The 12,710-nt window shown below is 38.1% G+C and overlaps 2 protein-coding genes and 2 non-coding genes across 4 annotated transcripts; 3 read left to right on the top strand and 1 right to left on the bottom strand.

The window, feature by feature from the left end:
* Positions 1-6: 6 nt before the first annotated feature.
* Positions 7-2,818, top strand: LOC144640543 (transmembrane prolyl 4-hydroxylase-like). Its single transcript, XM_078499654.1, has 5 exons — positions 7-20; positions 159-216; positions 713-831; positions 1,275-1,365; positions 2,226-2,818. Exons 2-5 carry the CDS (start codon positions 211-213, stop codon positions 2,496-2,498), a joined length of 489 nt encoding a protein of 162 aa, XP_078355780.1. The 5' UTR covers positions 7-20; positions 159-210; the 3' UTR covers positions 2,499-2,818.
* Positions 2,819-3,670: 852 nt separating this feature from the next.
* Positions 3,671-10,473, bottom strand: LOC144640542 (transmembrane prolyl 4-hydroxylase-like). Its single transcript, XM_078499653.1, has 8 exons — positions 10,349-10,473; positions 9,959-10,020; positions 9,703-9,740; positions 8,811-8,976; positions 8,562-8,619; positions 6,118-6,236; positions 5,272-5,362; positions 3,671-4,457 (listed from the first exon to the last, which is right to left on the bottom strand). Coding segments are annotated over exons 2-8 (750 nt in total). The 5' UTR covers positions 9,961-10,020; positions 10,349-10,473; the 3' UTR covers positions 3,671-4,181.
* Trnae-cuc (transfer RNA glutamic acid (anticodon CUC)) lies at positions 6,987-7,058 on the top strand. Its single transcript has one exon. It is a non-coding gene; the product is annotated as a tRNA-Glu (tRNA).
* On the top strand, positions 7,472-7,543 carry Trnae-cuc (transfer RNA glutamic acid (anticodon CUC)). The gene has a single exon. It is a non-coding gene; the product is annotated as a tRNA-Glu (tRNA).
* Positions 10,474-12,710: the final 2,237 nt, after the last annotated feature.

Here is a 12,710-nt window from a genome sequence, read left to right as displayed (position 1 = left end):
TTACGGCGCCTTCATGAAAGGTAGGTAAAGCACTTTCTCAAATTTTTTGAAAATAATAATTCAAAGGGCCAGTTCTTGTTTTTGAATGATTTCAATTCGATTACTTTTATGTAACGGTTGAGGTAAATCTTCTGAGAAGCAACTGGTTTGTATTGCAGAATAGTCAAGTTGACCAAACTCCCAAGGAAACTCCTTCAAGGCAGTGAATCAATGCAGGTAATATATATAATGAAATAAACCGTTAATAACTTCAAGAACTTCAAAAGTTATCCCTGAGTTGTGATATCTTGCTTAAAGCGGTTCACTTGAGTACTGGAAGTAATTCGTGTTTGCTTTGGGTTTGCATTGCATTGGCTTCTATAGTTGATGTAATGTCGTACAAGATTTTATCAACTCAATAAATGTAGATGTACGTTTAGTGGTGACCAGTTTAAGAAGCTCGCGCCACTTTCTCAGCCAATCAGAAGTAAAACCAAATCCAATAGTGACTCGCTTGCGCAAGTCTTCCCGCGCTTCGTGCCGGCTACACGAATTTGCTTCGAGTATTGATTGGTTCACTGGATTGTCTGTGTCTTTTGTGACCTTGGTTTTGTTTTTACGATACTCAATTAAAAACTGCTCTAAAGCAAGATTAGTCTTCAAATCATTTTAAAGTCTTAAAAAGAGGGAGACGCTCTTCTGTCATAAATATAAAGTGACGTTAATTTTGTAGGTTGTTCGTTACCAAACATTTGGTCACTACCATGCTCATTACGACTCCGGTCTTGATCCCAACGTCCCTTGCTGTCACCAAAACCCTTCATTAAAACCACCACAATGCCGGCTTTGTAGGTAAGCTGATAACATAAGTAACTGAGTGCAGCTTTGACGTTCTGTAACTTTTAAGAAATCGGACTTGTTGAGACGACTGCATGTGACTCGTGCGTTGCAATTTCCATTTTTGGCGCGAAAATGGGCTTACGCTTTTTTCAGTAAACGTTACACAATTTTATAATGTACGATGTACAGAGTTTGTCATTTTTCATAAACAATCCATGTTATTGCCTGATATCACGTATTAGTGACTTATGTCGAGTGATAAATGAAGTCGTTTTCATTCCATTCTCGCGCCTCTATTGCTCTCGGAAAGGAAACGCATGCGACACAGGCTCTACAAGGCTCTAAGAGATCTAAGTTTCCGCTATACAGATAATTTGGGAAGCTTTTTCATCTTTATCTTAGACAGTTAGCGCTACAATCAGATTTGACCGACCCTTTTGCAATTGCATTTACAGGTTCATTACTATTCTTTATTATCTCAATAACGTTAAGGAAGGAGGAGAAACAGCATTTCCTGTGGCAGACAATTCCACCATCTCCTTAAAGGTAAGCATTTATAAGTGATGTGAACGAGCCATTCAAATTTACATTTGTTTGCCAGTTTTGTTTGGCACAATGATCAGAACATTTCTACTGAAAAGCAGATTAATAAGTAACGGCATTTGTTGTAAAAAGTTTGTCCATGTCCCGGGGGGGTTCCCAAGAAAGTTTTGTACGGGGAGGCTCCGCCCCGAGCTCTTACCCCTTACCCTTTTATATACCATTTTGTCAGAAATTGTACCCCTTTCGTATACCTTTTACTGAAAAAAGGTACCCCTTTCATATACCTGAAAGATATGGTATAAACATGACGTTTTCTTGTCGTTTTCATGTAGCGCTTACTAAATTGAAATAATACAGCCATAAATTGCATCTGTTCGAAATATTTTAATTAAAGGCCCTTTGAAAAACCTAAATGACTGATTTCCATACCCTTTCGTATACCTAAACTTGTGAAATCCTCACCCTTTTATATACCTGAAGCCTGAAAATTAAAGTTACCCCTTTCGGGCGGAGCCTCCCCGTATAGGCCATTATAGGTAGTTCCCCCCCTCCCCCCGGGTCCATGTTAAAAAGGAAAACGGCAGGGCTTCCAAGGGTGTCCTTGTTGTTTCCCTCACTCATCCTATAATCATACCTTACTCCCCTATATGGGTATACCATACCCGGGGGGAAAAAAGTTCAAAAGTTCACCAGCCATTTTCTGATCTTTGTTTATGCTAGGCACCAAAACAGTACCAAAGCTATTTTAAGTAAAACGGTTATGAAAAGGAGTAGAAAGCATTCAATAGGATTCATTGTTCTCTTACTTGGCCTAGATGTTGTCATGACTTTAAGATTGCATTCCGTTCTTATTTGACTGACAGGAACTGGAAAACCCATTATCAGACGATTTTAATCTGAGTATCAATTGTCACACAGCCAACCTTGTTCTTCCTCCGAAGAAAGGCACCGCCATCATGTGGTACAACAATTTTATCGACCCGGACAGCGGTCTCCTTGGAGATTTAGACCGATACTCAATTCACGGCGGGTGTGACGTCATTAAAGGAGAGAAATGGATTGCTAACAACTGGTTGACTGCCCCAACGAAACATTCAAGTCATATCAAAAGTGCTTACGATGTTGGCTTTGACTGATGATAAAAACTGTTTATTATGTCCTGTTAATTTTGTTTCTGTATATCATTTATGTGTTGTAATATAATCGTGTAGGTAAATTGCTTTCAATTAATAATGCTTATGATAGTACGTAACACGTATCTGAATTAGTTATACGTATAATGTCGAACTAGTGTAACGAATGTTATGTAATGTAAGTTGTCATGGAAGTAATGTATGTCATCATCATCGATCATTTTCGCGCCATTGGACGCATAAGGCCTCTACAGTCTCTCTCCAGCGGGAGCGGTCTTGTGCCGCCTTCCGGATCCCATTCCAGGTCAGGTGCAGGGACTTAAGTTCTTTCTCGGCGACCTTCACCAAGTTGTTCTAGGCCTTCCCCGTGCTCGCTTTCCCTCTGGTGTCCAGAATAAACCTTCTTTAGCCACATCCCCCGATTCCTTCCTCAACACATGCCCAATCCATCTCCATTTCCTGCGGGTTAAGCTCACCATGATGTCCTCTTGTTTACAGATGTTTCGTACTTCCAGGTTGGATATTTTTTGTGGCCATCTTATTCCCAATATAATACGAAGGCACTTGTGGATAAAAACCCTCAACTTTTTAACTACGTCCTGTGTTGTTTTCCAGCTTTCGGAGCCATAGAGAAGCACTGTCTTTACATTTGAGTTGAATAGTCTTAATTTGGTCTTAAGGGAAATCCTTTTGGATCTCCAAACTGGTTTCAGTGCTATGAATGCCTGTCTAGCTTTGCCGATACGCGTTTTTACATCTGCATCGGCACCTCCCTGCACATCAATCACACTGCCAAGGTAAGAGAACTGTTCTACTTTCTCTATCTCATGTCCATCTATCTTTATTTGGCAATTTCTTTTGCATCCAGTGCTCATCCATTTGGTCTTTTTGGTGTTAATCTTAAGCCCAACTCTACGCGCATTGTGTTCTGTAAGAGGTCATCCGCACAATCCAGATCTTCTAATACGGTTGTCAATTTCCATTTGATTCCAGTACGTTGGTGACTTGTTGTTTCTTTCATCACCCAGTCTAGGGTAATCAAAAACACCAAAGGTGACAGCATGCATCCTTGCTTGACCCCAGTTTCCACGGCAAACCATGGTGTTAAATTTCCTTCATGGAGAACGCTACATGTAATGTATGTGCTGAAATAAAATTGTTATTTTTTTAAAAAAATCGACAAGCCTAGTCCTTCTGTTCATTGAATCCAGTTTGAACAGTCTTGCAAGGATACTAAAATTGCGATATCAGGGGAAGGGGCCGAGGGGGCCACTTCGCCCCCCACCCTTTTCCTTGAATGTATTAAAAGATAAAATGCTTGATTAGTATGTTTTCTCGTGTTAAAAGGGTTTTCATATAAAGTTCAGAAAGCATGCCAAAGTTGGCCACATGTAGTGCTAATGCAGAGTAAATTTTCTCAATAAATTAAGAAATTCTCATATTGGAATATTCTTTCCATTTTCAAACAATCAAGCTTCTACTTTCCCCACATATACATTGTCACCATTCTCAAGTTTTATTTCGCCGCTATTTTGATTTCCATTTTGTACTAACATCTTGACATGACTGACACGTTCGCAAACCAGGTACCTACGTCAGAGTCTATTAGCTTTGCCGCAAGCAACATCAATTTTATTCTTTTATTGCCGAGTAGGCAAGAAAGTTAACCAAATTTGTTTTGAGTTTTTAATCAAATCCAGTATCAAACATGCTCTTGATGTGTCTTGAATACTTGGTGGGCGCTGTTAACCAATTGTTCGCGATCCACTTTTCTCCTTTGATGACGTCACATCCGCCGTGGAACGTATAGCGGTCTACAGATCCAAGAAGACCGCTGTCGGGGTCGATAAAGTTATTGTACCACATGATGGCGGTGCCTTTCTTTGGAGACAGAACAAGGTTCGCTGAGTGACAGTTGATGCTCAGATTGAACTCATCCGTAGCTTTTGAACTTTCAACTTCCTGAAAAATAAGATAAAAAACAATAAATAATAATTAGTTTGCAATGTGTAATCTGATTTAAGACCAAATTGGCCATTTAAACATTTCCCAGGGACTCAGAATTGAGTTAACCGATTAACCGATTTAATGGACAAATATGTACGTCTTTAACTTGTCTCTGAATCCGATTATCGTTCCAATAATTGTTCCAGAAGTTTAATTGAATTCAAACAATTCTCAACTGACATTGTTGTGCCCTCTTGCCAGGCAGTGATCTTTCCCATTCAAAAGAATGTTTTTTTCATTTTCTCATTTAAGGAATGTATTGGTTATAAACGTGAATGAGCGTACGTGTTGTCGTTGTTTATCTATGCTCAGGGCCGTAACTAGCAAGAGGCAAGACGAGGCACTTGCATCGTCTAGATTTAACCCAAAATTGAAAACAAAATATGTTTTGTTGAAAAAATAATCCCAAGTTGTACAAGATTGATTTTTCCCGAAAAATACGTCATAACAATTGTCGAAGAAAGAGTTTCAGAGCTTCTAGATGTCAAACGTTTCTGAAGGACATGCCCCCAGAACCCCCTAGCAAGATCTTGCCTCGTCTATGGCAAAGGCCTGGATACGGCTCTGCTATGCTTTCATGATTATTGAGTTTTCCGTGGTTTTGTCTTTTTCTCCTGTCACCCGTTGGACATGTGTCTCTTCTATTAACTACAATACCGTATATTGTAATGCATGTGCCCTTTTCGTACAGCGTTCGTGTGTACAGTTTACTTTGATCAACGTTTTCGTTGAATTTTTTCGTTGATCACGATCTGTTCAGGTTACTTACATCTGGAGTGGTAGTAGTGTTATCTGCTATCAAGAAAGCTGTTTCCCCTCCTTCTTCTACATCGTTAAGGTAATATAGGATTGTGATAAACCTGAAAAAAAGAAAACTAAACTCACCAAATGGACCCAGTATGATTAACACTAAAATGCAATGATAAAGAGGTAAAAAGACTAGTCGCACTGCCGACTAGTATATTTTGTCGGCGGCGTAATTTCCGAACCCTAAGAAACTATCTGACACCAGCTTTTGCACCAACCAGGGACTTATCGCCTCTAGTCTGTTTAAGAATTACATACCCCCAAACAAGGATACTGAAAAACTGTTTAGATGGGTAGACTCGGCCCCGGATTCCAAACCCTTACCCTTTTAACTGCCATTTTTGACAATAGATATTTTCAATAGAAAATGTACCCTTTCCACATACATACAGAAGGGATGCTGTATTTTTTCTTAATGTCCTTTAAATAACTCCTGAATCGACCATTCGGTGGGTCTGTTCGAAATATTTGAAACTAAATTCCCCTTTAATGATAAAAAATAAGTTCCTTATCTTTTTGTATAGTCCAGCTCGCAAATGCCTGCCTTTGTGTATACCTGCAGCCTAAAAAAGCTACCCACTTCGGACGAAGCCTCCCTATATAGCCCACTACTAGGGAATCCCCCCCCCCCCCCCCCCACCACTTCCACCCATGTGGTAGCGCACTTGCATATGGAATGACACTTTATGCCAGGATTTAACTTTTAGTAGAAATGAGGTATTCATTGTCCTCGTTCACTCGGACCGGGCCGATTTTTTGGAATTGGCTACAGCCTTTGATGCCTTCTCCAATATGGTAAGTAACTAACCTGCAAACTCTGCAGTCGGGTGCTCTGAGGTAATTTTGATGACAGCAAGGAACTGTGGGACCTTTAATGGTGGAGTCAAGATGTCCATGGTAATGACCAAACTTCTCGTACCGAACAACCTAAAAAAAGATAGTCGTGTTCTGAAGTCTTTCGTATAAATACCATTATATTTTTGGATGTACTGACGTGCTCTCGTAGTGTGACCTTTCTATTTTTTATATGTTTTCCAAATAGCAAACGTTTTCAGTGGAAAGACACGTCATGTATTTGAGTTATCGTAATCAGGGTTGATTGACTCCTAAACGAAAATCTCGACATAAAGGAACATCCCACGTGGTCTAGTAGTTAGGATTCGGCGCTCTCACCACCGCGGCCCGGGTTCGATTCCTGGCGTGGGAATTACCATTTTTAATCTTCCTTTTAAGTCCTCAAGCAATTTTTTCTTTTAATTAAATTAAAAATACAAAAAAATTAAAATAAAAGTAGGTATGTTTGTAAATATTTAGTTTCATCCTTTTTTTTTCCAGCTAACTTTGTTACTTGAAACAATTAGGACATCATTGGAAATGATTGAATACAGTATTGATGCGTAGGCTATACGCTCTTACTTCAAAACCGTTAAGACTCCTTTCTACAAACTCCATGATCTTGACAATCGCGGCGATCAGCTCATCACTCAGATAAGCTAGTTCAATTTGAATCTGCTTTCTATATCTTCTAGTAACCATACTAAGCACGTTCTGCATTGTTTGCTTATTCCATTTTAAGTTTAATGTATTTCAGTTAAATCGGACATTCTCCGAGTGATAAATGCAAGGTTAATTTACTCCACTAGAAGTCAAAGAACTTCCGAATCAGTAAACGTAAGTTCCCACGTGGTCTAGTGGCTAGGATTCGGCGCTCTCACCGCCGCGGCCCGGGTTCGATTCCCGGCGTGGGAATATTCTTTTTTTCTTCTTTAATAAAAAGAAATAAAAATATTTTCCTTTCACAGTCTTCGGGCTTGTGTATAAACTAACCATAAGATATTTTTTCTCTTTTAACAGGAAAATAGAAACTTAGAAATAAAGATATGTTCTTTTGAACTCTTCAGGCAATCCTAACATACAGGCAAATCAAGCATCAGCTATAATTTGATGCGATTAAAAAATGTTTTCTGAACTCTCCTTTGCGTGCTTCCTTACTTTTATCATTTCTTTGCTTACTCTGTTTTAGCTTTGTTTTATTCACAGCTACCCAAAGCCGGGATGGCTAAGTTAGCCAGCGAAGTAACCGGCGGTTGATAGCATTATCCGCCCTTTGAATTACTGGGGCCTAGAATATGTCAAAAAGTTTACCGGCATTGAACAAGCAATCCCACGTGGTCTAGTGGTTAGGATTCGGCGCTCTCACCGCCGCGGCCCGGGTTCGATTCCCGGCGTGGGTACTAGAGCTAATCTTTTTATCCCTCGAGCCATGCTCTGGTATTGCAAGACCGTTGAAACTGTTTAACTTAATGTAACTTTTGCCTCGCAGGATTTATTATGAGACTGTCTTTAAAGTAGTTTTGTTATTCAGTACGGATGATTTCGTTTCCCATCTTTAATCTATTTTCGTCATTTACACTTGTGTCATTATACATTTGTGTTTAATGATTTTACTAATGCAATGGGATGAAAGCAATAATTATTAATAACTAGTTTTCAGTTGTAAGAAAGTTTTGACAAGAAAAGTTATTGCGTTTGTGCTCCTAGTTTAGGTATAACTTAGGATTAAATTATTTTCAGTCATTTTTCCAAAGTCGTTTTAGGAACCTTATTTAAGAGATTTTTCTAGTTCTTCGGCGAAATTGCCAACTAGTACTTTTTCATAAAATCCCTTACTTTGAAATAATGACGTGAGTAGCCTAAGATCTCTTACATGTAAATGTGGCGATACAAAGATGAGGTTGAACTAAAAGTTCAACTCAGCTTATACTACAGTTTTCTTCTGCTGGAGTTAACGTCGAACAATTAGTGTTAATTAAGGCACTAAAAGATTGAAGCCACGTGGTCTAGTGGTTAGGATTCGGCGCTTTCACTGCCGCGGCCCGGGTTCGATTCCCGGCGTGGGAATATCAAACGATGGAACGGACGGACGGACGGACGAATGAACGAATGGACGAACTTTGAAATACAATTGAAATAAAAGTAATGTGAGTGCTATGACTATACGAATAGATCAGGCGTTTCTAGCAGTGTTGGCACAGTGCCTTGCTGGAACTTAGGATGTTAAAAGAACACTCGAAATACTCTGTGCTATTAGCTGTAAAGCACAATATGCTGATTCTATTTCTTTTATTTCTATTTTAAACTTTATTTTTAAGTTCAATGTACCAGCTTTGGGACCAAATTAAAGCAACCACGTGGATAACAAGTTCATGCGCTTGCGCATTACTGAACGGATCTGGTTATTAGATATTTTACCTGCATTGGTTCTGCACCTTGGACTATTTTTCTCGGAAGCTTTGTTAACTTTATGACCCTAAAACGTAAAATATTTTCACTCAATAACCATCAATACTCAGTGCCAATATTTTTGTATTCACGGAGTTTGAATTCCCAGTTTAGTACGTTTCTACGAGACTGTGTATCTATAGCGACTTTAAAATATATCGTTTTTTCAGTTGTTCCTCAGTATTTGACATCTCTTCAATTTATTATTGTGGAGAATACCTTTCATGAAGACGCCTCAAAACTTTGTCAGCGGTTTTGTTTTGCTGTAACCAGGCCTGCTGGCTAAAACGGTATCTGTGACGTGGACTTTTGTTTTTTAAGAAATCCATGTACTGGAGAATCTTCTTGATGTTTAACTTGTTAAAAGACTGCGCTGTTAATCTTCCTGAAATGAAATGAATGGTTGTTTTCTGCGATTTAAAGTTTGCTTTATCCAACCAAATACACTCAATTGAATTTTCGTTATGCGTCAGGGTTTACAATACAATTAACTTTCTTAACGAACATCTCTATAAGATGGACACCTGGTGCTGGGCCCGTCCTTGTCGTTTTTTTTTTTTTCATTTTACTGTAATCTTTCTAGGAGACTGACACCTCTCTCTTCAAGGGTCAGTACAAATCCCGTTCCGTAATTGCAGTTTCACTGCGAGGTTCATTCCTTTAATGTGGCTTTAATTTACTTCACATCTTTCCGCATAGCAGTTCAAATATGAATTTAAACTGATATGAATCTTTTCATATATTTTACATCACGAACACCTCTCTAAGACGGAAAGTTGCAATATTAGAGCCGGTCCCGACGGTGTCTGTATTAGAGGGAAAGGTTAAGTCTTCGTTCGAACCTAGTGGCCCATCAGGCCGGAGCTTATCCCAGTTTTAGTAGCATGAAGCGAGTAGGAGCATTTCTATTCCCCCTGGATGAGATGCTAGTCCATCCCACGACACTGTACTTTCACATCCACCAAGGTGTATAAATAGGTACCGGCAAATTTAATTAACATTGGCGGGTAACCCAGCGTTTAAGAGAGATTTGACTGTTCACACTACCGAAACTCCCTTGCTTTTGTCAATTTTATGTCGATAGGGTCTTGTTCGTCTGTGTTTAACTTACCATCTCGAAGTTCTTTTTTGATTTGTAGACGTTCAAACCTATAAAGCGGTAGAAAAAGGTAACATAAGTACGTAAGCAAAACGGTGATATAGTATGGCACGGACGGAATACCCAATGTGTTTCTCGCACGCCTTTTTTAGTAAAACCGATTACCATTCAACCACTGCACACAATTTAGGTACTGCTAACTCAGTTTAAATTCTGTAATAATGTTATTCTCAATTTACTATTAAACATGAAAAATCATCCGCCTTACATTTCTTGTACTTCATCGTCCTTCAGATAAAGCTGCTTGTGTTTCCCAGCAAATGCCTTCACCTTTGACAATAAAAGGCATTACTAAGTTTATTATGTTTATGAGGTCTTTTGTACCAAGTGTTAATTTGAGAGGTTGGGTCTTTATAAGTGATAATGAGTTAAGTGTAAGCCTTTCTACCCTTCACTGGACCTTCGTCGCATGAAGAGACCTATCACTAGTTGCTTTCTTTGAACTGCAGTTTCGATCATATGAGAGTTATTGCCCTTCCCGGATTTGTGTGTGAAACGGTTCGAGGTTAACACCAATATTCTTATTTGTAATAAAAATACATTTTTACTTACAGAATGAAAAAAAAAATGTTAATGATTTGCACTGCAAAAAGAATACCTCTCCAGCATCAGTAAATCCATCTTCGTTTGCATCCCAAACTTCAAATTTCCCTGCAAATAATTGCTCTTGTGTGAGGGTCCAGTCCCTGTCTGAAACATAAATCGTTTAGCTATCTGTCCCAGCAGAACATTATCATGGTTGCTAACAGACCGCGCCTGAATGTTCGTTATAGTAAATGGAATTTTATAACTGTTTGCTCATGAAACTGGCCACGACTGTCCGTTTGAATGGCATAGTGTCCTATTGACTCACTGTTTGATAGACTGGCTGACTGACTGATCATGAGTGATTGCGTCGCTGACTGACTGACTGACTGACTAACAGTAACAGTAACAGTAAATCTTTATTGTGCCTTACACTCCAAAGGGAGGTATTGGTCTAGTTACAATAAAGGTGTTATAGCAACTATGCTAACAAATTACTTAATAACAAACAATGAAATTACAATGCAAACGTTTACGGTAATTATTGGACTATTAATTATACAGCTATTTATTGATATAACTTTCAATTTAAAATTTCTTTTCTTTTTTGAAACATTAGGAAGATATATTTAGCTATGATTCTAGAGGTAGCATAATTATCTAGTTTAAGAAGGTACTTTATTTTTTCATGATCAGTGAAATCTACAAAGCGAGGATCAGTTTGTGACACGATTGAATGAAGCTCTTTTCTAATATCATTATACCCTTTGCAATACATTAAAAAATGCTGTTCGTCCTCTATGTGGTTTTCCTTACATACCAAGCACTTTCTTTCTTCAACTGGTATGGATGCTCCCGCATTTTCATATTTTCCAGTCTGTATGCGTAGGGAATGTACCCCTAATCTTAGTTTAGTTAGTTTTATTCGATGCGCTGGATTTTTAACTGTAGTGAGATACTCTTCTAATTGGTATTCTTTTTTAACTTCCTTGTGAGTGAATTTTTCTCTAGAGCTAACTGACGCGCAATTTCGGACCTTTGACCAATTTTGGAAATATTTTTTTCTTAACCTATGTTTAATTTTAGAGCAAGAATTCGTTGAAAGTTGTGGGGCTGATGTGTCATTATCGGAGAGAATTCCTAATGCTTCATCATCATTTAATAAACTAACAGATTTAGTATGTTTTTTGGCGTAAAGAAATGCATCATTTAATATGGGATTGGTTATCTTATGTTCTAATCTTTGAAAATAGCATAAGATAGATGCTTTAATGTCTATTGCTAAAGGGTATCGACCTAGTTCTGCTCTACATGCTACGTTTTCTGCATACCATGGTACATTTAATGCTTGTTTGCAAAACCGGATGTGAACTTGTTCAATTGTACTTTTATCGAAATGTGTTTTGTATGATAAAAGTTCGGGTCCCCATATTTCACAACCATACAAAAGTATGGGTTTCACTAAAGCATCAAAAAGTTTATTTCGTATCACAATTGTTGATGAATCAATGTTGGATAGAAATCGTTTAATGATGGAAATAACTTTGGTAGCCTTTTTGCTAATTATTTCTCTTGCATAGGTGTAACGACCAGAAGATGTCATTTCTATGCCTAGATATGTTTGTTTGTCGACAATATTTAAAGTTTCATTGTCGTATTTAAAATCTTTTTTGTGTTTGTTCTGACCGTTACCACTAAATACAATGATGTTTGATTTTTTGGTGTTTACTTTTAGCTTCCATTCTTGAGCGTGCTTATGAATAACGTCAAGTGATTGTTGCAATCCTTCTGGAGAATCGCTTAATACTAATAGATCATCTGCGTACATTAGGCAATTAAGTAATTGATTGTTTAATACTACCCCTTTGCATTTGTTGACTCTAAAGTAATCTGGTAAATCATTCATAAACAAAGAAAACAGAACTGGACTTAATCCATCACCTTGCCTTATGCCTTTATTGCATGAAAACAGATCCGTTGTTGTGTTTTTATTTATGCGAACACAACTCTTAATCGAAGAATACATGGACTTAATGACATTTAGGAATTTGCCTTTGATACCGTAACGTTGCAACTTATAAATCAACCCAGACTGCCATACGCTATCAAAAGCTTTCTCATAATCAATAAAACCAACATAAAGCTTCTTATGTTGTTTAGTGTACTTATGAATGAGTTGTTGCAAAATAAAAAGACTATCTGTTGTTCTCGCATTTGGTCTAAATCCAAATTGTTCTGGGTTGAGAATGTTGTGAGTTTCGATAAATTTATTTAATCTTGATTGTAAAATTGATGTGAATAATTTTCCAAGACAACTTGTTAGAGTAATTCCCCTGACTGACTTACTAACTGACCCATTGATTTCCTGACTGACCTACTGACTGAATGACTGATTTTCAGACTGACTGACTGATGGTATGACTAAATGGCCAACT

This window comes from Oculina patagonica, unplaced genomic scaffold (assembly GCF_052425735.1).
Source record: "Oculina patagonica isolate OP01 unplaced genomic scaffold, crgOcupat unplaced339, whole genome shotgun sequence".
In the NCBI taxonomy this organism is placed as follows: Eukaryota; Metazoa; Cnidaria; class Anthozoa; order Scleractinia; family Oculinidae; genus Oculina; species Oculina patagonica.
Note: the sequence above shows the minus strand (reverse complement) of the source record. Positions and strands in the feature narration are given on the sequence as shown.

Coding starts and splice junctions, on each gene's coding strand:
- LOC144640543 (XM_078499654.1), top strand. Junction 832..1,274: donor CCACAATGCCGGCTTTGTAG/GTAAGCTGATAA, acceptor TTGCATTTACAG/GTTCATTACTATTCTTTATT. Junction 1,366..2,225: donor ATTCCACCATCTCCTTAAAG/GTAAGCATTTAT, acceptor TTTGACTGACAG/GAACTGGAAAACCCATTATC.
- LOC144640542 (XM_078499653.1), bottom strand. Junction 8,977..9,702: donor CAAAAAAGAACTTCGAGATG/GTAAGTTAAACA, acceptor ATTTCATTTCAG/GAAGATTAACAGCGCAGTCT. Junction 6,237..8,561: donor AAGGTGCAGAACCAATGCAG/GTAAAATATCTA, acceptor ATCTTTTTTTAG/GTTGTTCGGTACGAGAAGTT.